The sequence below is a fragment of the Lutjanus erythropterus genome, chromosome 16 (genome assembly GCF_056507025.1).
Source record: "Lutjanus erythropterus isolate fLutEry1 chromosome 16, fLutEry1.hap2, whole genome shotgun sequence".
Lineage (NCBI taxonomy): Eukaryota > Metazoa > Chordata > Actinopteri > Lutjaniformes > Lutjanidae > Lutjanus > Lutjanus erythropterus.
The window spans coordinates 18,382,707-18,408,762 of NC_139332.1; the positions used below are offsets into that span (position 1 = coordinate 18,382,707).

Below are 26,056 nucleotides of genomic sequence, written 5' to 3' on the forward strand. Positions count from 1 at the left end.
TTTTAATGCTGTTCCCCCAGTTGTTTCTATTATGTCATATTTTAGGTTATTGATACTTGGTATTATCACTGGGCTGACTGGTGCTATCAAGAGTATAGATGTGATATTGGAATTGTTCGATCAATTGTCGTGGTGTCACACCTTGGCTGTGATGGATGACTGTTAGGCTACTTATGTTTTATTTATTTAGTATTTTTGTAATGTCCAAATGTAACCAAAACTATTCCTGTTTGTTCCAGTGTTATTATCTAATTTGACCACTTTCCGATATCCCATTACATTGTCTAAAAGCACATATGATAAAGATAAATGTTTAAAAAAATGTTTTTCTTCAGAGCCCTTATGTCCCCAACACTTTTCCACACAAAGTGACGTCCTTGGTTCAGCACACTTTAGAATTTCATAGCACCACTGCAACACTAGATAGACGTGTCATTATTGGGCGGTGTTGCAGAACTCATAACAAACAGCACCAGGAGAAATCTTGTTTACAATCTTACTTTCACTTTGTGACTTAGAGTGATAATGGGAATGTTGTCCTGTTCATCTTCTGAAAAGAAAACACTGTCCTGCATTAATAGCCAAAGTACTCTTGTTTACATTCATCCACTACCTCTGTGATAGTGTGGGAAGCAAAATGTGTGCGGAGGAAATAAAAAAGCAATATCACACAAGAGGTAGTGCTGTTGTTGAATCAACACAGCTGTGATTCAGTCGTAGGCATAAGGCTACGAGTCTATATTGCTTTGATACCACAGTTCAACAGGCGCCAACGACAATAAGCGACAACATATTAAGATGCGTTGGTTTATTTAATCATTTATATGGCCCCGCCGACACAAACAGTCCTGCAACTGGACTGGGACTGGACCATTGCCAAGCAACACATAAACATTTTCCTGCAAACTAACATTAGCTTGCTGTCTACTTTGTGTAGGTCTGCACATTACCACAGTAGAGCTCTCCTTTAGTTGTGCGGATGGATCAATAAAACAGCCCCAGCACAATGTTCAGCTTAGTCTTCTTAATGGACTAAAAGTTATTGTTTATATTTTCTTGAGACTCAACCCGGCATTGACAGAACTAACAGTTGTATAATCTATAAAATCCACCAGCTTTTGAAAGTTGTAGGATAAAACACAATCAGCCTGATGTGATCAGTTGTTATTATCTCTGTGTAGTAGCTAAATCTTTGAGGAGGCTATGGCTACAGCGGTTATCTGCATTAACAGCGTGGCCGTAACCCTGTAACATGCTCTAAAGGTGTGTTACCCAAGTGTGTTACTGCTAAAAAGAGAAGAAGTGGCTTGTGAAGAACATGCCTAGGGGCTCCTGTTCGCCTTTGTTGGGCATGATGGTGATATTACACACAACTGAGACGAGAGCTCTGCACTAGTGGTTGACTGTTCAGCAGATCCAAAAACTCACTGTGTGTGGAAGCCCTGGAGACCGTCGCAAATAAAGGTTAAAGCGAGGACATTTTTCGCTGAGGTGGAATTTCTCAGCCGTGATGCCAGTGGGAGGTGTGTGTTTGTGTCTGTGTGTGTGCCAGTTGTGAACAGTGTGAGTGCGAGGCTTCGGCCAGAGAAAAAACCCAGAGAAAAGTTACAGCTGAAGTGCAAACTTGCACACACACACACACATGCTTGCAAGCAGACGTACGGTGCAACCCGGCAAGGAGGGCAGCAGCAGCAGCAGCCAGCCGGCCGGGACTGTCATTTTCTGCCTCATGCAACTCTCATTATTCATCCCCTTTACCCAGCGAGAGAAGAGATAGATTGAAGAATTGTTTGCTTGCATGAGGAGTTGGCTCAGACACACTCATGTTTTAAATGCACACTCGCATAAGGTCAAACATGCTGTACGGAACAGTAAAAGCCCCACCGCTTTGATGCACCTGATTGTTTTGTACATATATAAAGGGTCAGATTCCAGTTAGATATTTAATGTCTTCTCCTCAGCAGAAAGCACTTAGTGATCTCCTGTTTCAGGGTCTAACATTCTAGCATTACACTCACTTTCACTATTTGACAGGAAATCATTGAAGCATTTCCCTTTTTTGCATATTACGTTGAAATGAGCAAATATCAGACACTGTTTGATCGGCGAGGATCCATCTCAGCAGCACTGATGTTGACTCCACTCTGCTCCTCGCTCTTTCATTAAATACGTTTCTCTGTGAATTGCCATCACATCCGTTATTCAGTACTGGAGAGGTTAAAAGTGGCCTCTGCATGTTTGTAAGCGAGAGAAAGATATAGCGAGTGGTTCTGCTGCATTTCCATCTGAACAGAAGGAGCTTATGAAACACAGACATGCAGATAGGTATCAGTGTCTGACACACACAAAACACACACACTCATTAGTGCGGCTGCCAACCAACTTGGTGAACTGTAATTATTCAAGAGGTTCAGTGCTGCAGACTCTCGAGGGCAAAGCGGTGCTGTGATCTAATGCTTCTGCCAGAGATGTACATGTATTCATGTGGAAATCAGTTGGCCGGCTGCTGCTACTGCTGCTGCTGCCCACGTGAGCTCCACCAGTCAAAGGTGGATATCGCCCTCTACTGACTGAAACATGGAAGAAGCTGATACTAAATGTGACAGTGAACAGGAGGCATAGATCAAAATTATATGTGTTAACTCTTGCAATACAAAATAAGATGAATAAACAAGATAAATATGATGAGGTAGTGTCCTCTATCTACTGTACATATTGTAAATAAAGGACTTTGGATGAGGGAGGTAAACGGTGATAGAGCAAACATGGCACAACAATTAAATAGTGCAGAGAGCATAGATTAGATTGTGCAAACATTTTTTGCTTCATAATGTGCCACACATTTTCAGTAGGCATTAATGGGGTCTTCACAGATGTGACCCATGATGCCATGGATGCTAACACACCCCCATATCATCACAGATGCTTCCTTTGAACTTTGTACTGGTAACAATCTGGTCAAATGTCACAGGCGTTCATTGTTGGTCTTTGCCTCTTATGTGCAGAGATGTCTTTGGATTCTCTGAATCTTTTCATGATATTATGGATTGTAGATGGAGAAGTCACTGAATTCCTTGCAATTGCGTGTTGAGAAATGCTGTTCTTATACTGTTGGGCTATTGCCCAAGCACTTTTTCACAAAGTAGTGAATCTCGCCCCATCCCTGCTTGTGAATGACTTACCCTTTCGAGGATGCCCCTTTTATTGACGAGAGGGGTTCACTTGAAATATTTACAGTCTTCACTCCTAAATAGCTCTGTGATGGAGGCTGCAGTTGTGGGGATAAGCTGCTGTTCAGTCCGGTAGACTGGGCTTTGATGGCTCTATATGTCTTCCCTGATGACAAGGGGACAAATGGACTGGGATCTGGTTTGGGAGCACAGTTCCCACCATCTTTTGTGCTGTTTTTAACACCCCGGCCAAGTCCTTCTGGTTCTAGGCGGTGCAGCTGGTGTACCACACTGTGCACAATGACAAAGAGTGCTCTCTATGGTGCCTCTGTAAAAGTTTACGAGGAGCTGAGAGAAAGTTTGGCCTGTTTGACTTCTCTTGATGAAAAGTCTCTGAGTCTTCACGAGGTGGGAGGTGATATTAGTGTCTTATTAGTTGTTATTAAGTGTTATCAGTAGGTGTTAAGAATGTGCAGTGCAACTTCAAGCAGTTTATTAAATGGTGTTATTAGTTTCAGAAATGGGGGGGGGGGGGGGTGTAAAGTTGTTGTTTTAAAGGGTCAGTTTTACACAAATGTAAAAAAATGAATTCTCTCACTTACCTCTAGTAATGTCTAAGCATGTAGACAGTTTTGGCTGCCCAGGTTTTGAAATATATGTCTGAGAATTCTGCTGCAATGCGAATACAATGGGATTTTGTTCAGAAAATTCACCTAAACACACATTTAAACAGAAGCGTCCTTGTTACTGCCTGTCAAGCGTTTTCATTGGGACTACTTTCTACTTAAGAAATAGTCCCTGTGAAGGCTTTTTTGCTTACAAAGTGAATGAGACGATAAACAAATAATAAAAGTAGTTTGCATTTAATTTTCTTTCAGTGAACTAATAGGTTATTTTTTTTTCAATTTGACTTCTTTTATGAGATATTTTCTGATCTAAATCGAGAAAATTGTCTATTTCTTTCTTTCTTAATTCCATGGTTTCTCATTTGTGTATAACTAATTGCTGCAGCATTTAAATTACAGTATGTATGACCATATTAGGATGTACATTCTGCAGCAGAACTTAAACACTGGTTACATGCAGGGAAACAGAGCAGAGGGTTTCTCTCTCTTTTTGATACATAGAAAGCACCCGTCACTCAAGATGTTTGAGGTGTGAAAAATGCCTTTGTCTTTGCTTCTTATTAAATGAAAGTGTTGTTTGATCATTTCTATGCATTGTCATCTCTACCCAAGCTTGCTCTGTGACAATAAGGTTGGCAGCAACCTGCTTTCTCAACTGTTTCTGCTTGGCATGCTTTTAATGTTTTACAAGTTGGCATACTGGTTAAAGGTGTACAAAGTCATTATAATGTATCAAAGCTTATGCTAAGTGATATATTGAGATTTAATTTCAGTTTGCTTGTGTCTGAATGTATATAATAAGTTTTTTATGATGTGTACTAGATTGGATTTGCTTGGAATCTGGTCTCTTCTTTCAAGGACATTAACTAGTCACCAGATTGTGATGTGTGGTTTTCCCTGCTGGTTTGGTTGTTTGTTTGCCACCTTTGACACCAAAGTTTCTCAAATCTTTGCAGGCGCTATCAGAAACTACAGAAGATAATGAAGCCCTGGTAAGCCCCTCCCCCTTCCCCCCAAGCCGGGTAATGTCGTTGGCTCTGTGCTCTTCCTAACCTGCTGGCCGAGTCTGCATGATTAAGACTCTGGCCCCAGTGCCTTATGGGAAATTACATATATGTATAACACAGCCACTTCCAGGCCTCCATTTTGAAATCAGTGTCACACTTTAATTTTTTTGCATGTGGTTTTGGGCAGCAGACTTAATGTGACTTCCTAATTCTTCAACACAGACTGAAAGAAAGCCAAGATTTATTTCTAAAAAAAACAAATTAAATAAGACGTCTATTGAAACGAGTGAGTTTGGATTGAAATGTTGCACAGCTACATATATTCTTACTTCTAGCACAAGTCGGTGCTTACCCTGAGTTAAATCTTGGTGTTCTTTCCAAAATGGTGCCGCTCAGGGTGAGGGGGTTGTTTTTGGGCTCGCTGTGAGTCGGCTACTTTTCTTACTTTCTCTTCAACATTATTAGCCAGTAGCTTCTATCATCACAGGAACATCATCCATTCATTAACAGGGTTTCCTTTATTCTATCTGCCTCAAACAATCTATCCTTTAATGCAGTGTTGGGGAACCTACCAATTACTTTACCCTGGAAGAAGTTGAGCTACAGAAAAGCTACATTAAGAAGAAATCTATCTTGTTAACTGAAGCTACTTGGAAAAAGTAGTTAAGACTACTGAGAAGGTTGAGGAATTTTTTTTTTTTTTTTTTTTTAATTTAGCATTTAAGGACAAAGTTTGAATGTTGAGAATTAAGTTGAAATATTGAGAAGTCAGTCTTTAAGAAAGAAAAACAAATCAGAGTTCAAAGATTTGATGATAAAGTCGAACTATCGAGATTAAAGTTGAAATACTAGAATAAAGGCAAAGTGGTATTTTAACTTTATTCTTGACATTTCAACTTAAATCTCAATCCTGGCCTCAATCCTGGCCTTAATACACTTCCATATTCATGTGATATGAAATTCTAACAAAATATACAACAACAAAAAAGTCAAATGCCAGTGCCCACTTATTCACAAACAACACATAAACAAAACAAAACAAACAACAAAAGCTTGAATGCAAATTGGAAGGAATATCAGCTTTGGTTTTGTGTCATCAGTCTCTAGAGATGCAATGGTAAAACAATTCCTTTCCTTTTATTCTTCATAGTTTTTCCTCTTCATAGTTTTCAACACATAGCTTAGCGACCATCAAGCGACTGCAAAATGTAGTTAAACTACTAGTTTAATTACTGTACTCCCCAACACTGTTCTCATGTCAGTATTCTTCGATGTCATGTAGCATTGTGTAGTTGATGCAGTATGTCATTTAAATGCCCAGTACCATCTGCAAAAACCTCTTCGTCCTTCAGCTTTGGGTTACTAATTGTCCATTTGACTGTTCACTAATCACCCACCACGCAGCAACACTGACCCATGATGCTCTCTGTTGATCTACTGTCTATGTAGACATATTTGTCTCCTTGAAGCCTATACCTCAATTTCTTATCATTTTGGTTTTATTTGCTGAATTTATATAGTTAGATAGTTAGTTTGGATAGATAGTTTTTCTCAATGAAAGTTAAAATTTCTCAGATACATACGTAAACATTTTGTTTGGGTTATAGCGCCACAATTTTGCATATTTTAATGGTACCTTGATACAACGAGAACATCATAAAAAGAACCTCAGTTCACAGTGGTTCTGCAGTACCAATTCGAAGCAGTAGAGGTCAGTATTGTACAATCTATTAGAGAAGCCATAAAGCATGTGAAAGCCTTACTGAAAAGTTTTATAGCAAAAAATAGCAGAAATAACTTTAAACTGCGTATTCTATCACAAGTGTTTTGCAGGTTAAGACTTATATATTTTAATATGATTTCTGAATTTCTCATTAAGTACTTCCAGCAGTAATGTGTCTTGGATATAACAGCTGTTTAATGTGTTTCCTGCTTTGGCCTCCTGTGACTCTTGCAGAGTGATTTATTCCTCCTGATATTTGTGTAACTGCATGACATCACTCTATTATGAAGCTTTCTGGTCCTGATTGAAAACCGCACTGTGCTGCCCGGCTCCTACTGGCCTTCTGACGGCCCCAGCTGTTTCTCGAAGGCCAGTCTGTCTGCGCTGCATCGCAAAACTCTGTCCCATTTCTTCCTCTCTGTCCCTGTCTCTCTTTTTTCTCCGTCTTTCTCCAGCAAGCCTGGTCGCAGCATTGAACGTAACGTTCTTCTGTCCCCTCTCCTGCCCTCCGCCACCTCTCTCTCTCTGTCTCTGCTGACCGCTCATTCCTCGTTATGTTCCAAGCCATCTGGGCCTTGCAGCTAAACACTGGTCCAAGCCATCTGCTGGAGAGAAGTTTCCTATGGTGTGTGTCTGTGTGTGTGTGTTGTCTCGTAGTTTTGGTGACCTGCTGTCCTTCACTTTGACGGCCTTTGTGGAGCTGATGGACCACGGCATCGTCTCCTGGGACACGTTCTCTGTGGCCTTCATCAAGAAGGTCAGCCAAGAAAACGTCTCATTTAACAGGGCAGGGATTTAAGAGGGACTTGCATTAATAACACTGCTGTTATATTTGCTGGGAATGTTTTGATTTGAGAGTCACGTAAAGACTTTGACGGCCTCTGTGATTAATACAAGGTAGAAAGTGAAGTATTTTGTGGGGCTGTACAAGGTACTTTGGCATGGCCAGCATGCCCCCAGCATGGAGAAGCAGCAGTAGTACTGGTGGAGGAAGCTAAGCGATGTACTGCCAGGGTAAGTGTATATATAAGCCAGATATCGCTCTCTTCAAAGCAGCCAGACTCCACTGACGAAATTAGTAATGTTACCTTGCAGAACACGGGAGATGTTTGTCTACAGCTGCCTTGATTTGTTAGTTTGTTTGTGTTATTGTATGACTTCTGTCTTTTCAAGGGTTAGTTTGGATTCACCAAAGTCACTCAATAACACAAACCAACCAACCAATCACAGCAGTGGTAGACTACCAACTGTATAGTTTTGCAACATAAAATTAGTAAAATTAATTTTTACAACAGCACATCATCTGTATCAGTCAATAAAGGCTTTCAGTATCGGCCCAAAATGAACATTTCTGCTGATTTGAGGAACCGATAAGATGATGCTTTAATTCTGTACACTTGCTGCATGTATGTCTGCGGTGTGGAAGCTTTTGTTAGTGTCTGAGTTAAGTGTGTGTCTGAGGTGTCTGAAATGGATAGCAAATTTGCAATTTGCAGTGATTGCTCAGGATCCAAATTGCATTCCCTCAACACTACAAATTAAATTGCCTATCATAAATCCCAATTTTTTGAAACAAGTTAGTGAAGAACAAAGCCTGTCAGCAGTAGTTATCTTATTTTTCTGTGTACACTCTTAGACACATTGAATTTTATGTCTGCACCTGCCAGTGGGCTATCACTGTGAGAGCAGCCATAATAATGTGTTACTTCCACCACAGGACAGACTTGATGTTCAATTAGGTGGAAAAATATGGTCATATATCTGTATGAGCAACTGGGATGTTGATGATTAATCATTAATTGATTAATCACTATTAAGAATTTAACAAATGGAATTTAATAAATGACAATAATTGTGCCTCATGTGACATTGTTTGGACTGGTGGAGCCATTTGTTGAATAAGGAAACTTAAACTTACTATGAGCAAATGAGGAAAAATGTGTGTTTTGCAGCTTATTCATTAATTGATTATTCCATTGTTGGAGTTTTCAGCATTCGGTTATTGAAAATTTTTGGTTATTGAAGATTTTCAACCCTAATGGGCAATCAGCCAAAATGAGTTGGAAAATATTGGCAAAAATCCAGTGCTGTGGATCCTTATTTTTGAAACGTAATTAGCTGTTACTGTACATAGAAAACGTCACAACTAACTAAAAGTGAAGATTTGCAGTTACACCTTAAATTTATATTCCCAGGTGTTAAAAGAAAGGCCTTTTTTTAAGCTTTCCTTCATTACTGTACGTTTTAGTATCTCTGTGTCTTACATCTCATAAGTTCTTCAGTGTTTTCTGCAGCTTCCTTCAACTCTCCTGCTCTGTCCTTCCTGCAGATTGCAAGCTATGTGAACAAGTCGGCCATGGACACAGCCGTGCTGCAGCGGTCTCTGGCCATCCTGGAGTCCATGGTGCTCAACAGTCAGGATCTTTACCACAAGGTGGCGCAAGAGATCACCATTGGACAGCTTATCCCACATCTCCAGGGGTAAGTGGATCAGTAAACTCATGTTGATTCATTTTTGTGTCTCTTACACCATGATAAATGCATTTCAATCCACGTGAACTACTCATTTACACAGTTAATAATCTGTTTGTGCAAATTGCAGGACTGATCAAGACATTCAAACCTACACTATCGCTGTCATCAACGCGCTCTTCCTCAAAGCTCCTGAGGAGAAGAGACAGGTGAGGCTGCGGTGTGCACACACAGCACTTTCACACTGTGCTGTACATCATTTTCACAATGCAGTGAGCTTTATGTGGTGCATTCACATGTTATCATGTCAGCATTTTTGCACTGTAACAGTGTATTTTATGTGTATGTTTGTGTCTAGGTCTTGATATGTGTTTATACCACATCTCCAGTATAGTGTAACAATAAAATCTAGTAGAACAGAAGTGATTAAAATATATTTATAAAAGCCCAATAAACCCCCCCCCCCATTCCCTGCTCATCTCTCTCTCCGTTCCTCTGTGTAGAAGTGATGTTTTGTGCTCGACCATGCTCTCATTTCTCCGCTCTCCCTCTCTCTCTCTGACTCGCTCTCTCACCTATGTCACGCTCTGCCCTGTAGCTGATCACATGATCCCTCGTATCAGCACCATAGGGTCCAGCGCTGTGCTGTGACATTAATAATGAATGATGCTAACCCACAGTTTTCCCGTATGCAGCATACAAAGTTGAAGACACGCTATGCAGAAATAAGCTTCACAGCCCCGCTGCATACAGATCGTAGCACACTCTTGCAGTTCTTCTTTGTGCTGAGGCTGAGGTTCTGTTAAAATCAGATTCATGTGCCTGGTTGGCAGCAGTTTTAAGCTTAATTGGGTTGTTTTAGGTGATAAGTGAATATTGTCTCTTTGTCTCAGGTGCAGACACGTGTGGTAATACAAGTTTACAGCAGACAGTTTCATTTCTGCAGGGAGACAGTTTTTATATGGGACGGCACCTGTTCATCATGTCAGCTTCTTTTATATGCAGATAAATCAAAGATTACACTTTTTAATATATGCGAGGGGCTAATTACACTATTTTACTTCTCAGTGTGCCGTGTGTGTGTGTGTTAAAGGGATAGTCTGGATTTTTTGAAGTGGGATTGTGTGAGGTACTTATCAGTAGTCAGTGTATTACATACAGTAGATGCTGGTTGGCGGAGCACCAGTATGAATGCTTAGCAATGAACTGCTGTGAATGGGCTCAGCGACAAAACAGATTTTAGCCACTTAAATACTTAAAACAATACTAATTTAACTGTTTATAAAAGCTAAATATCGTTCTCTTCTGAACAAGTACATTAAAATCAATAATTTTACATTCGTTCCCATCAGAAAAGGCTGTCTGATGGCAACGTAGAGCAGTGAAAATATAGCGTACATTTAAATAGTTGTCGATTTTAATTTTAGGTGGACATTTTTTTTAAGTGGCTAAAATATGCTGACCCTGTCCAGAGCAGTTTATTACTTTGTTTCCATGCTGGTGCGACTCTCTGGTTCTCCAAAGTGGGGACAAATCGACCAGAATCTACTGTAGTAAATACGCTGACTATCAATAACCACTTTAAATAGTCTGCCCCATCCCTTTAAAGGACAGATGACTGTGTGTGTGTGTGTGTGTGTGTGTGTGTGTGTGTGTGTGTGTGTGTGTGTGTGTGTGTGTGCGTGTGTGTGTGTGTGTGTGTGTGTGTGTGTGGTAAGGACTTCACCATCAGTAAAGCTTTTATTATGATCCTCCTCTAAGTCTCTTACCATTCTGCTGACTCCGTTGCCCCCTCTCCTGCTCTCCCTCCACAAGCTGCACCAACAGAAAATGATTTTTTTTTAACCTCCTCACAGACTCTTCTTCTTTTTCTTTACATTCACTCACTCACCCTCTCTGTCTCTCTGTCTCTGACTTTGTCTCCTCACTGCACACGATATGGTAGTTTGATGAGCACATTGTGGACATCCTAAATTGTCCCCTGACAGTAAGTGCACCCTTGATTAGCACACTTTATAGTTTGCACTGTAGAAGACATCGGTTAGTGCATCTAGAATCCCTTCTTAAGATTAAGTTTGTTTTTTGGGATGGCTTTTTCCTTTTTTTTTTACAGCCTGTCACTGCTTGCTTTGCAGTGTGCTAAGGCAGTTTTTTGTTTATTTACCCCACATTCATTCCTTCCATTTACAATCCCATTTCCAAAATAGTTGGGATGCTGTGTAAGACATGAATAAAAACAGAATGCAATGAATGGCAAATTCTTTTTGACCTGTATTTAATCAAATACAGCACAAAGACAAGATATTTAATGTTTAAACTATGTAACTTCATTGCTTTTTGTAAATATACACTCGCTCTGCTACATGCTTCAAAAAAATCTGGGACAGGGGCAACAGGTTAGTTGGAAACAGATGAAAGGATCATGATTGGGTATGAAAGGGACATCCTCAGAAAGGCTCAGTCGTTCTCAGGCAAGGATGAGGCTAGGTTCACCGAGCTGAAGAGGAAAGGCTCGATCCAGATTGTTACCAGCACAAAAACCAGCGTCTTTGCTGGTATGGGGTTGTGTTAGTGCCCATGGCATCATGGGTAACTGTCACATCCGTGAGGCCTCCGTTAATGCTGAAAGGTACATACAGGTTTTGGAGCAACAAATGCTGCCATCCAGACAATGTCTCTATCAGGGACGTTCCTGCTCATTTTAGTAAGACAGTGCAAAGACACATTCTGCTTATTACAACAGAGACCATGGGCTGAAGTCATATATCAAGCAAAAAAATGGGAACGAATGAGTGTGTATTTACAAAAAAAACTAAAGTTTGAACACAAAATATCTTGTCTTTTTACTGTAATCAATTGAATACAGGTTGAAAAGGATTTGCAAATCATTGCATTCAGTTTTTATTTATGTTTTACAAAAAGTATTTGGAATTGGGGTTGTATAACGTAAAACCTCAAAGAAATGTATCTTATTTGTTGGTATATTGTTATATCTCATCTTTATCTTTCTGCTCTCCTGTCTTTCTTCTCTCTATCTCTATTTCTCCGTCTACAGGAGATGGCCCATATTCTTGCTCAGAAGCAGCTGCGCTCCATCATTCTCAGTGTAAGTCGAACCGTGCCCTTCTCCTCCTCACCTCTCCAGTGTATCCCTCTGTCTCTATCTCCTTCTTCTGTCTGTCTTTGTCTCTTTTTATCTCTGTTCGGGTTTATGCCTCTGCACCAGACTGATATCAGAGAGGAAAATGACACCTGCCACTGTCTGTCGTCGCTGGTTATTATCTACTGTACTCGCTTTCTCACACCTGTTCCCCTTGTCTCTCTTTCATCCGCTCCCTCGTGTTAAACCTAATTTCTCTCTCTGCTGTTCCCTCATCTGACTTATGCTTTCTAATCCTCCTCATTCTCTCCCAAATCCTCTTATTCTCCTTTGTTATCTTGTTCCGTCTTCTTCCAAAATCCATGTCTGTCTTTCTGACCCCAAAACCTGTCCTTGCTCCCTCACCTTCTCTTTGCACATCTAACACCTCCACTCCTTTTTTCTAACTTAACTCCTCCCACTGTCTCTCCTCTGTTCGTCCTCCACGCCGTGTAGAACGTGATCCGGAGTCCCACGGCCATCAACGATGAGATGGCCCACCAGCTGTACGTGCTGCAGGTGCTCACCTTCAACCTGCTGGAGGACCGCATGATGACCAAGATGGATCCTCAGGACCAGGTGTGGGACTGTGAATGATGTAGACAGGAGCAGGGTGACAAATGAAGGGACAGATGGATGAACGAGTAAACAAATGGGTACCTGCCAAAAAGAGAAAGAAGGGGACATCATTAACACAGATTTTGTAGAGTCGGATAAAGTCAGCTTTGTACAGCCTGAGTTCATTAACTGTAATCTTGCTGAGTTTGTATTTTAGTAAATACATTATGCACACTATATTACACACTATTCAGCAAACTAAGGAAACTTATACATGCACTATATGCAGCAGCATATAGAAAAAGAAGAACAACAAGACTGTTATTGTTTTCTTCATATAGCTTATTTGAAAGAGGTAAGCTACCATTAAACGTTAACAAAAATACTCTATTGGAGGTGCAAGCTCATTTAGTTAAATAACACCTCACACTTGAATTATTACAGGCATGTCATTCAGGAGTTTATACAGAGAGCAATCCATTAAACAACAAAAGTAAGTAATATGGTGTGTAAGAACTTAAATCTTAAGGCTGGTGATATTCTGCATTTCTTATATTGTAAACAAATCCATTTCACCAAAACGGCAATACTTTAGTCTGCTCATCTCAGGTTCAGGTCATTTTATTTATTCCTGTAGGTACACACATTTTACAAACATTTTACAAACATTACAATAAGATAAAATGAAATGCAGGCTGATACATCTGAGCAAGTACTTTTCAGCTTCCCCAGCCTCTGATCTAATGCTCTCCACCCTGCACCCACTGGTTCATACTCAAGGAGTCAGTTTTTTTTGGTGCATTTGTTTGGGACTATTTTCAGCAGTGGATTGATACACATTTTGTGCTTTTGTGCGGATTTCTGACAGCAGGACAGGTGTATGTGGGATTGATGATGCCCATGTTCATCATTATGAGGGAACATGTCACCAAGTGCAACTGTGTTTTTGATTTTTTTTGTTTTTAATAGTTTAAATAGTAATAGTGGAAATCTATGGCACAGAGGAACGAGCTTTATCAGGATTTAAATACACAGACGGTTCTTGTTAGAAGGATTAATTCATTGTTGGTTTTGGTCTTTTCGAGGGATTTGCTGACAGTAAGAACAATATAACCAGACTTTTTAAAATGAAACAGTAGCAAGACAGAATAGAAAGCAGTCAGAACATCCCCATCAAACTGGAGCTGACATTGCACTTGTAACCTCAGAGCATGTACGTGTGCAAAGAACAATCCTCAAGCAAACCTTTTCAGAGAAAAAAGCAGAGGTACATCTCAGTCAGGCATGCTGCAGCTGCGGGGAGTAAACAATCATTAATCTTTTATTCAGCAGTTTATGGGGAGTTTGGGGTGATCCGGCCAGGTTTCTGAAGACTAGTTATTTTAGGTTGGCCAAGTAATAAAAACGGTGAAGAGACATGGCTCTTGGCCAGATTGCCTTGGGCACTGCAAGACCCCAGACAGTGGAGATGAGGCTGAAGCATTCTTAAATTATAAAATGGTGAATGGAAGAAAAGACAGATGGATTCATGAGCAGCACTTTAATATTCTTCTCTGCATGTGCAGGCTCAGAGGGACATCATCTTTGAGCTGCGGAGAATTGCCTTCGACGTTGAGTGTGAGCCCAACAACAGTGGCAGCATCGAAAAACGCAAGTCCATGTACACCCGCGACTACAAGAAGCTCGGCTTTATTGTAAGTTTGGCACATCTTTCACAGGGTCTCATGAATACGCTCGTTCTCTGATCTTCTACTACTGCTTCTACACACACACACATGCACACACACAGAGGACTCAAAACTGAGATCAGAAAGGAAAACAGGAGTCTGTCCTCACGGGATGCCTGTTAATTAGACATGGTTGTCCTTCACTTCAAAATCTGCAGATTAAAGCGTGATTGTATCTGTCTCAGCACGCCCAGAGAAAAGGATGGAGGAAGTATTCGGATCATTTTCATAGCCTTAGTGAAAATGTTAACCCAACAATCTAAAAATAACTTGTCACAAGTGAAATTTAGTGGCAGTTTTATTATAAAAAATATACCAACACTATATATGGCCCATATGACTGATATTCTCTCATATGTTATTATTAGATTGTTAATGCTGTTGCATCGATGCAGAGCTGCTCGAGGTGAAGCTAGTTACTACTTTATGTACTGTGAGTTTTTTTTAGCTTGCCTGTTGGTCAGGCCACATCCATAGGGTCACAAGATATATCTGAGGGATCATAAGATGATGAATGTGGTAGGAGAGAGAAAAAAAAACAAAAGTCTGCTACACAGATCTGAATATATGTTTTCTTTTTTCTTTTTTTTTTAATGCCTCTGCACCAGCGACAGCCATGTCCTGAGGCATTATGTTTTCAGGTTTTTGGGATTGTTGTTAATGCAAGATTTGAAGAACATCTTGAGGGAATTTGATACAAATGTTCACTTGCTCTCAAGGATGAACTAATTAGAATTTGGAGGTCAAAGGTCAAGGTCAGTGTGACCTCATTAACCACATTTTCGGCCATAACTGGAATTCATACGCCAGTTATTACAGAATTTTAAACAAATGCCATTTGACATTTTATATCCAAACAGTCAAAGGTCAACTTCACTGTGACTAAAGAAAGATGTTTGTTTCTCACTTGAAATAATTCACTGGAATCATTCATGTCAATCCATTATGCCAAAAGATACACTTAATGCCTTTTATTAAATTCCTTCAACATCCATAAGTTTGGACAGAGAGGATGTAAACTGCAACTTGACTAGTTGGCAGAGGCATACAACCATGTGGTATAATTCTAGGTTTGTTAAATACTGAACACTTAACTCATTGAAGCCTCAATTAGTAATTTAAATGAAACCATCTGAGGTTTATAGCGGACGTCTCTCTTTGACATAACTGATGACAACTCATGGATTTGTGAAACATATGAAGAAGACACTGCTGTCTTTGTAAAGGGGCATTAGCCAAAACAAATTTGGAACCACTGATTTAATATAAAAACATGCACTGTCATCCTTGCCTGAGAACATTATAAGTTAACTTAATGAGTTAAGTTTAAAAAGTATGATATTTGACTGAATGTACTTTTGAAGTTTGAAGTGTGAACTGTTTCTTAAAGTTAGAAGTATTTTCCTGTGTGTTTATGTTCTAACTCAAGTTCTCTCTCACTCATCCTATTATAGTGTATTTCCTCCTTGGGCTTTTTAATCTTCTCCCACTCACATTCTCCCTAAAACATATTTTGTTTACTACTTTTTTCATTCTCTCATCTCCCTACCTTGAAGCAAGTCTGTTTTAATGAACTGTATATGTGTGTGTGTGTGTGCGTGTGTGTGTTTGTGTGACTTTTTTGTAGTACACAGTGGTCTAACTATAGCATAAGAACTTGAACTAAACCCACTGTGGCTCAGTGTAAGCCCAGATCTGTTTCGGAGCTCTTCCCATCCACACTCCCTCGACAGTGTGCTCAGTAAAGATAAGGACAATTGGACCGACTTGTCTCCACCAGTGTGGAGAAAACCCACCCTAAAATCCTTAGTCTGCTTTCCATGCTAGACAGCTTGCATACACAGACAGACGCACACAAACAAATACACAACCCATAATTCTCTAGATAGACCTTATCGCTGCTGAGATAATTTGTTTTCTGTCTAATGCCCTCAGGTTCTTTCAGTGGGGATTGTTGCACATGCTGGAATACTTTTCACATGTTCATGTGAGGGTATTTTGTAAGATATGCATATGTCGTGGTGTGTATTTTCTGTTTTAAGCCTATAAGTCTGCTTCCTGTCAAGCAGAATTACAAAAGTGATGAGCCAGATCTCAGTGTCCTCCATTCCTCTTTCATCCTCTGCTTTCTTTCCTCACTTCCTCCTCTTCCTGTCTCTTTCATCTTCATCAACATCCTGTCTCACCTCTTAAACTCAAGACGAGCCTCAGAGTGATGTGTTTGCATGTGTACCCACGGATTTAATCATTAGTCGAGTGAATTCTCTGCGATATCTGGGAGGAATTAAGTATGATCGACTGTGACAGCGTAGGCAGCATCTATCTGCATATCTCATACAATATTTAGATGTTATGGGAGGTGGTAGTGAAGAGACTGGAGAAGGAGTCTTGTTATGGCAAAGTTAAGTTTGTTCTTGAAATGTGGGGTACTGGTCCAAACTAAAAAAGTACTTAAATAGTACCTGAATACCTGCACTTTTTCTGAACATTTAGCAAAGCATAATGTCATTTTAAATTGATTTACTGCTGTACCTTTCAGGCTGCCATCACTTTATATTGAAAATCAACTTGAAGAGACTTGAAATTTGTTCATAGATAGTGTCATGTGTATTTTATTTGACATTTGAGTTACCTTTTTGGTGCCTAAGCTGTAGTACAATTGTCTGAACCTACAAAAGTAATCCAGAGCAGTTTATCTAACCTAACCTAAAAATCATGGTGAACAATTTGCTGGCCTTCTAAGAGTCATTTTCTTCATCGTTGTGTTTCAACCAGACTTTTTGAGGAAAAACCTCCTTAGAGGTGCATTCTGACACATTTTGACATCTGGAGATGAGATGACTGCTGAAAAGGATTCAAATTAATCCCAGAAGACAAACAAAAAGCAAAAACAGACGCTGTGAAACGAAGGATGTGAATGTGGTAGTTTGTTGCTTTAAAGACTCTGAAAACATAATTTTCAAATTAGCATTTTACACGATTTGAGTCCTGAGCACAAAAAAAAAAAAAAAAAAGCCAAAGAAGGACATTTCACAGGCAAGGTAGTACCATGTGAGAGGCAGCAGATCACCATACATGGAGGCAGTCCAAGGAAACAACGAGCAGCAATAAATAATAAAAAAGTAAATATGTAAAGCATTTTGTTGCAGTTCATATAATAATTAAATGTAAAGGAAAATGTTAGTCATTTAAAAAAAAACAACTGTCACCATTCAGTTATCTGACAGCAGAAGGAATGAAGGTACTGGAGTGACCGTTTGTTCTGCTAAGAGGCACATTGTAACGGCAGCATGATGACATTACGATGAATTCATTGGACAGAATATGGTCAGATTAGCTGATATTTTCTTGTGTTTTCTTGGCCACCTGTTTCTCTCAGAGGGAACACATGTCTCTTTGCTGGGCTCAGACTATCTCGGAGCAGACTTCCACAATACAATTAGGCTACTCTTGTCTAATAATTGTAATAACATCTTGAGATTTAATTTTGTCTTTCTCCTGCCGTCACCATTACTGCTTTTTGTTTAAATGAAAGAGGCAGACCTTGCTTGTGCTTGTTAGTGCGCCTGGACGTATTTCTGCTTTTACATCAGTCCCATTTGAGAGGAGCTACTGTGATTGGTTTCTTTCTGTGAGGAACACAGCATGTGACCAACTGCATTTTAGAAAAGAAAAACCAGCAATAGCTGACTTGAACGATGTGCTCAGTCAAAAAGTAACAACAACCTTCCTAGAAATGTAGTGGAGTCAAAAGTACAATATTTGTCTTTGAAATGTAGTGGAGTGAAGTGTCATCAGAGAATTTAACAAGATAGCTTCCCTCTTGAGAAATCCTGTATGTGGTTATTAAACATGGGGGATTTCTGTATTTCTGCTTTTGACTTGCCGCAAAAGTTTAAACTGGGTGCAGGGATAAGATGGAAAAAGCTGATGTCATGAACTTCTGTGTGCAGAATTTAGCATCATTTGAATCATCAAGTGATCATGGTTGTAGGGTTGTTCACTTGTGGTGCCAGGCCTCTGTCAATTAAATCTGACAAAACCACGTCCACACAGTCCTTTTTTTGTTTGTTAAATCCTTTATAAATAATGATTTTCTTCACTAAACTCTTAGTTTTAAACACTCAAGTTAGTTAAATGATAGTTTTCCGTTGTAGTCCTTTTGCCAGATGTTTTTAGGCATCCTACGACAGTGGTTTTCAAACAGGAACTGACAGGAGTCCTTGAGGGGTCCCCAGCAAAAGAAGGGAACAAAAGGGTTTGCTGTTTTGATTGACTTTAATTTGTAGTGATCCTAGTTTGATCATTTTATAAACTACACTATAAAGACTTACGTTATCTTCAATCTAAAAATAGAAAAAAGGGATTCATTCTGAAAAAAATCCTTTCAAATTGGGTGCCCATGATCTAATTTGCATCTATTGTGAGGGTCCTTGAAATTAAAAACTTTGGCAGCCCCTGTCCTACAATAATAAAAACTCTATCTTATTTTATTATGATTTTTTAATCTTGTCAAATAAAACTAATTTTCACAGGCTTTAAAAAGGTTACCACTACTGTGCCATAACATAACTAACATAATTAAATATTCCAAGGAAATATCAAGCCTCTACAAGTTTATATTCATACTACAATGAATTGAACTACACTAATTTATGGGATGCAACATGTAACTTAACTGGTGGTTCTTTAACCCTAAATTTCTCCCCCAACAGCAGGGAATTGTTTGAACTGTAAAACATCTCACTTCTCACTTCTAAGCGAGTAGGAGAATCTATGCTGGCTGCAAAACTTATGAAAAATACCCAAAGGCCATACCTAGAGTCAGTGTTTGGTTTGTCCACTGTGGGCTACTGTACAAACATGGCAGTGCAACATGGCCTCTGTAGATAAAAAGGTAATATTATATTCCTTTTCTGCCATGTTGTGCCAATAAATCCCTTTAAATCTTACACACTGGACCATTATGCCAGGAAATAAAGCATATTCAGTGGATTATACCTAAAAGAATAAAGGTTAAAAAAGAGATTTTGTAGTGCATGTTTAAGTCCATGTCTCACCCTCCTCCTCGTCTGTCTCACAGAACCATGTGAATCCAGCTGTGGATTTCACCCAGATCCCTCCAGGCATGTTGGCTCTGGATAACATGCTGTATTTTGCCAGGCACCACCAGGACGCCTACATCAGGGTAAGCGTGCATGTACACTTTCATATGCTGCTATACCCCATGCAGAGACACACTAACACACGCGCGCACACACACACGCTGCTCAGTGATTTCTATGGTGTTGTGTTTCTCGTCACCTCCGCTTCCTACCAAACCATCTTCCCTCCAGTTTCTGGCTCATTCCCAAATTTCCTTTCACAGCTAAAACTGCATTTTATGAAGTTTCTCTACCCAGATAATAGAAATGATTTAATTCCTTTCAGCTTTTTTTGCCTTTTTGTTGCAGTCACCATAATTTTATACTCCAGGGTAATAAACTCATTCAAATTCAGATATGAGATGTACAGCTGTGTTAAAACTTACTGAGAGATTACAAACTGGATAAATGGTAGGATGAGTTTTGTATATTAGCACAATCCGAGTTGATAGATAATGTGGATGAGCTTAAATTTAGGAGATCACAACAGAATAAACCTTATTGAAATGCAGAGTTGGGTAATTTATGATGAAACATGCAGAGCGCAGGATATCTTTTTTTTTTAAACTTGTAAAAATCGTAGGTTAAGAAAACAAAGATATCAGAGAGGACAAATTGTGCATTTGGAGCAGATAAAAGCAAAGAATCCATAAATATCTACATAGGAAAGAAATCCAAAATGCAATTTAGGCCACTAAGTTTAAAAAAGCTTTTCATATAGAAACTCCATTTCCAAAAAAGTTGGGTCGTTGATTAAAAGGTACGTAACAACAGAATGATATTTAAATCCTTTTTGACCTATATTCAATTGAATACAGTACAGACAAACATATTTAATGTTAAAACTGATCAACTTTATTGTTTTGTAAATATACACTCATTCTAAATTTGATACCTGCAACATGTTCCAAAAATAAACAGGAGCACATTTACCACTTTGATAGATCACATTTTCTTTTAACGACACACAGTCAGAGTTTGGGAACCGAACACAGTGAATGTTGAAGTTTTGAAGCTTTACAGTTCTTGCTAGATGACTTCAGGCGCTCATGGTCCGGGTCTCTGTCTCCATATTTTCTGCTTCATAATGCACCACACATTTTCAATGGGAGATGGGTCAGGACTGGAGGCATGTCAGTCTGGTACCTGAACTCTTTTATTATGAAGTCACACTGTTACTCGCTTGTAACATGTGCAGAATGTGTCTTGGCATTTTCTTTCATTCTGTTTTTATTTATGTTTAACACAACATCACAACTTTTTTGGAATTGGGGTTTGCAGATGAGTTGTCTGAGGACGTGCTGAAATCTCTGAAAATGTTTGACTCATGTACTGTTTGCTGAAAATGTGTTATGATCACAGTATAGTGTGTAACCCTCATAGTTTCTGGACCTGAAAGTGAGAAAAGAGATGTGTTAGTAGCGCCGACTCAGCCCTTATCTATCGACTGGAGGGAGAAAACACAGCCTCCAATTTCCCAAATTAAACTGTCACCAGCTAAAAATGATTGGGACCTTGATGGCCTCATTTATGGCAAGCTGCCACCATCCACATAATTAGAGTGCATTTTTTGCTGTTGAGATTTCATTTATGTTTTTTGGCTTCTGAGTCGATAGTTAAGAGAGTCAGATAAGGTCAAATAATGACTAATAGTTTTAACCATAATGGAAATATTTATGGGAGAGTGACCCTTCAGTGTGGCCCTGTAAATTAATGCAAATATATTTTACGTATACTTATAACCACAAACCTCAGCCAAGCCCTCAAAATCCTCAAAATGTGTTATTTTAATATGAAATGATTAATTGTCTTTTAACCCAGCCACTTATGGGATTTGGCCATTTCTGCCTTCTGGTGTTCAAAAAAGACAGGAATGTGTGCCACTACCACCTGGTGACATTGAGAATGAGTGGGATGAAAACAGCACAGTGCAATTTCACATAAAGATTCTTCACATAGAGGCTTTAATCTGCTTCTGGCTCCACGTCTACATGCTATTTTAATAATACCTAAGTTCCAGGAATATTAGGGCTTTGCTCAAGAATCAGCTGACCTAAATGTCAGACTTATAGCCACCGAGTCATGAGGAGATACGGCCCGGATGTTTCTGCTCTGGCTTATTTGATTGTCCATGTTTCCAGATCGTCTTGGAGAACAGCAGCCGAGAGGACAAGCACGAGTGTCCGTTTGGCCGCAGCAGCATTGAGCTGACCAAGATGCTTTGTGAGATTCTGAAAGTGGGCGAGCTGCGTAAGTCATTTTATTCAAAGGCTAATTGGCTCATTCATTTGTTATGTCTAGTTAACCATGAAAAGTTTTGACTAACTTTTAACTTTAAGCAGGGGGAATTTAGTGGAGTCAAACTGAGTGGGGAGAAAGATGTTAAATGCAACATTGTGCAACGGCAAGCTACTTCTAGTAGACTTAAAACCCTGTGATGACACAGGCCCTAATGCGCTTTGTTTCAGTGTGTTTAATCCAATATTGGTTATCAGTTTCCTTGATTACTAATAATCTGTAATAATTATATCAGTCAACCGCTAACACACATGCACCTTCCACATTCAGTGTGCTGTTGCTGGCGCATCTTCTTCATCTCACTTAACTTCTTTTGCTCACAATATCTTCAGAATGAGCTTATAGACAAAAGAGAAAAACAGCCCAGGGACTGCTTTATGCACAAAGATGCATATACTTGTTGGCACAAAAATATAAACAAGTGCACACAATCCCTCCCTGCTAAGATGAAAGCAGCCATTATGCTCTGTAATTGTGCTGCTGGGAGTTCATTATATAGTGATGCACCTCACCCCCATTGAGCCCCTTTCAGCCTAATATACGGCCTCTGGGAGGCACAGTGCGCAGGGAAAGAGATGCTGTGCCCACGTCCACTCCAAATTGATGTGCCCTTTTCATTTGTCTTTACTTGTTTAAATGGGCAAGTTGGTCTCAGTTCCGCTCCAGACTGACCCCTGCTGCTCCCTGTAGGGAGGGAGACGGCATTCTTAGCTCAGTTTTAAACTGATGTGCCCTTTTCATCTGTCTGTTTTCTCATAGAGGATTTAGACATGGCTGCATTGCAGGGGTCTTCAACGCTGTGCGTGCAAATTGCAGCGAAGACGTTAAACTTGAAATTGTGTCCACTGCTGTGTATTTCATTGGAATTCTCCCATTTGTCCTTAACACTGCTGATAAAAGTGACAGGCTAGGTTTCAATACAAGATAAGAAGGTGCAGAAACACTTTTTTTTTTAGCATTTCTAAGCATATTGTAATTTTCCTGTCCTTTTTTTTTTTAATATGCTCTTATCTCTGCCAGACTGCTCTAATGCAAAATGTCTCCACCTTTTCCCGTCCCCATTACATTCTGAGCACATACTCAACAAAGGCAAATACATTTATATATTTTATTTTAGGCAGAAAGATGCAGTCTACACTACTTTATTACACAAACGTAGCTACCGGACAGGCGTGTCTTGACCCGGAGAGACAGGGTAGGTGAGTAGAGTGTTTTAGTCTAGCTGAGTGGACAGGTGAGAGGTGGTGCTACAGTATGTGACGCACTGAGACTTTTACATATTTCAGTGATCTGGTGGCTCTTTCTTCCCATCTCTGTGTGTTTGTGCGCATCCACTTCCCTGTCGTGTGTCTCAGGGCTTTATTTTTATTCTGAGTGTCTCATTAGTTTTTATCCAAATGTTCTCCACTGCACATGGCCTTTTGATCTTCACTCTTAGCGGACTGAAATTGCTTCCCTTTAGTCTCTCTTAGAAATATGGCTTTGACCTCATTCACATCAAAATGCAGATTAAGTAACCAGAGTTGTCCCAAAATAGGGAAACATCTTTATCTCTAAGGCTTTTCTAAACATGTAGCTGAGGGCTTATGCAATAGAGCTCAAATCCCCAGGACGAATGCCAGGCCATCGTTATGAATACGACTTTGTTTTTGAGAGACTTTCTTGTTCATACAAATATAGCTTGGCCAAGTGCAGGATTTCATAGAACTTACTCAAAAGCTGCGAACAGAAATATGCAGCCAGACCAATAAATTCTGTCCCACCATATTGCGATCCTCCCGGTTTTTTTTCATCATCTTTTTATTTCCAACAAGTGTACCATAACCAGAACCAATGGGTAAACACACAAGTATAACAGAGTACACTGAGATTCCTCATATCCACCGTCTCTTCGCTCCTCCTCAATACACCCAAGTAAACAAAACAGAAAGAAAAACTAACAAAAGAAGAAACAAACAAACAAGCATTTCACCTTTATTAGAGCTAAAATTAATGCCGGATGTTCACCAAACGAGTAAGTGTCCGTTTATGAGTTAAAACTTATAAAAAAATCATTAATAATCTCATTAATAATCTAGAAGGGGCAGATGTTTATAATGGTTAAATTTGGCAATATGTTAATGGAAAACAGTAAGGCAGGCAGTCACTGAACTCTAACTCTCTGGGGGCTTTTGTTTTCAGGATTATTGGTTTAACTCGTCAACCACAGATCACATATTAAACAGGGATTCAGCCTATTTAAAAGTTTAAAAGTATGAAAATAAACCAAAGGTCTCGAGGGTTAGTCTCTCTAATGGTAAAAATTCTGATGTTTGGTGCAGGAAAAGTTTAAAAAGTATGTTACAGCAATTAATAGTCTGCATTTATGTAGATCTAACTGAAAATCGGGCATATTATGTAAAGCTACTGCAAGGAACTTTCCTTTTATGTTGATTTTAGAGGCCCTTTTGGACAACAGCGGTAGTGTCTCCACCGCCATAACCACAAAATATAACATCAAAAATACAATTATGGAAATAAAGATCTCCTAATGGTTAAAGTATCACTTGCTTTAGGTTTTGCTGGAAAATGTAAGTACAGGTTCATTTTCTGTGATTTCATGGAGAATCCGGCCCAGTGGCAGGGATTAAGAATGACTGTATAGAAATAGCTGATCTTTTTGCCGACAGTCTGGTTTGCTTACGTAGGTGATATGGAAGCGTCAGTATAAACTGAGACTGTTTCATAACCAGTTAAAAACTTTTACTTTTACTGAGTGAGTGAGATAGAATTTATGGATTAACTTAAATTAGTTTCCTTCACTTGTAATGGGAAATGCATTTTTTCACAAATGTTAAGCCAGATGTTTCATTTAAAAACATCCCCAGATCTTTTTCACAAATCTTTAATAGAGGTTGTTAGGACAGATGAATGACTTTCTTTAGCTATAACGTCATAAAATTAACTTATTTTACTTTTAATTACAGCTGTTTCCCATGATAAACATTTCCAAACCTTTTTCTAGTAGCCTCTGTTTATGCCTGTGTGTGTGTGTGTGTGTGTGTGTGTGTGTGTGTGTGTGTGTGTGTGCGTGTGTGCGTGTGTGTGTGTGTCTTTAAAATAAGATATGAATTTGTCGGGTGAATCTGTAACCTACAGAGAATGATCTATCTGTTTGAGATACTGTCTGCTTCCATAATAGCAACACATACACCTACATGACAGAGTTTCCATATACAAAAGTAGATAAGGTATGGACACACAGATAAAAGAATATATACAAATGCAATAAAATAAAAAAAAACCCTTGCAGGAAATCACTGGGGACAGGAGAGACAAGACAACGTTTTGATTTATTTATATTTACTGCATCCCATATCTTAATGTTGCTATCCGTCTTTGTCACGAGTCCAGTAAATATTTGCTCCCACAAAGCGTTATATGCATCTTATCCTCATGAGAGGAAGCCAGTGTGTCCCGGAGTAGCCATAAGCTGCTCTGCATCTTCTCTTGTAGAGAGCTAAGTGCACTTTCATCCACACACCATTAGCCCTGCGTATATTAATGTGCACTAATGAACGTATGAGTAGGATGAATGTAACACGGGCCAGGCAGGTGTTGTAAAAGCTTAGTGAGCAACGGCTGGTCGTTAGACAAAGAGTGTAAGTGTATGTGTGTGTAATGTGGGAGCACGAGCCTGCGTTTTCCCAGAGGAAAGCAGGCAGAGAAGTGAGTCTCAGCTCCGCACTGACTGTCATCATTCAGCTGACCTTTCAACAGAGAAACAATGAAATGCCTGACACTAATGACCATGTTGGAGGGTGCGTCTGTGTCTCTGTAACGTTTTATCAGCTTTGATAGTGTGGTATTTGAGTCAGAATAATATTAGAAACTGTGGTGCATTATTTCACCAATAACTTCAAGTGTAGCAATGACATTTCAAGCAGTGTTTTTTTCCCCATTCTATATATGAAGTACCCCACAGTAAGTTTTAGCCAGACTGGCAGGGCTCTAGGAATGCCATTATTACTCTTCAAGCCCAAACATGCTGGAGGTGTCTATCATTCATTCAGTATACCTATTGTTTTAAATGGTCAAACACCACCAAAAGCATTGAGGCACGTCAAACTTTGAGCGTCAAGTATGGACCAAAGCTTTTTTTCTACAGCTGCAGCACCTGTTTGGAAAGAACTAAGAGGGAGTGCCAGTGTGA

General features: G+C 39.5%; 1 protein-coding gene across 6 annotated transcripts in view; it reads left to right on the forward strand.

Annotated features, from left to right (window-relative positions):
• elmo1 (engulfment and cell motility 1 (ced-12 homolog, C. elegans)) overlaps positions 1-26,056 on the forward strand; it is a 155,569-nt gene that overhangs the window by 63,839 nt on the left and 65,674 nt on the right. For 3 of the 6 annotated variants that reach the window (XM_084738408.1, XM_084738407.1, XM_084738409.1), the window contains exons 7-16: positions 4,753-4,788; positions 7,184-7,283; positions 8,856-9,007; positions 9,129-9,207; positions 10,944-10,985; positions 12,054-12,104; positions 12,594-12,716; positions 14,261-14,389; positions 19,506-19,610; positions 21,708-21,816. In XM_084738408.1, coding sequence (XP_084594534.1) covers positions 4,753-4,788; positions 7,184-7,283; positions 8,856-9,007; positions 9,129-9,207; positions 10,944-10,985; positions 12,054-12,104; positions 12,594-12,716; positions 14,261-14,389; positions 19,506-19,610; positions 21,708-21,816 — 926 coding nt within the window. The remainder of the gene's footprint in view (positions 1-4,752; positions 4,789-7,183; positions 7,284-8,855; positions 9,008-9,128; positions 9,208-10,943; positions 10,986-12,053; positions 12,105-12,593; positions 12,717-14,260; positions 14,390-19,505; positions 19,611-21,707; positions 21,817-26,056) is intronic. The other 3 variants (XM_084738410.1, XM_084738411.1, XM_084738412.1) reach the window with 3 other exon arrangements.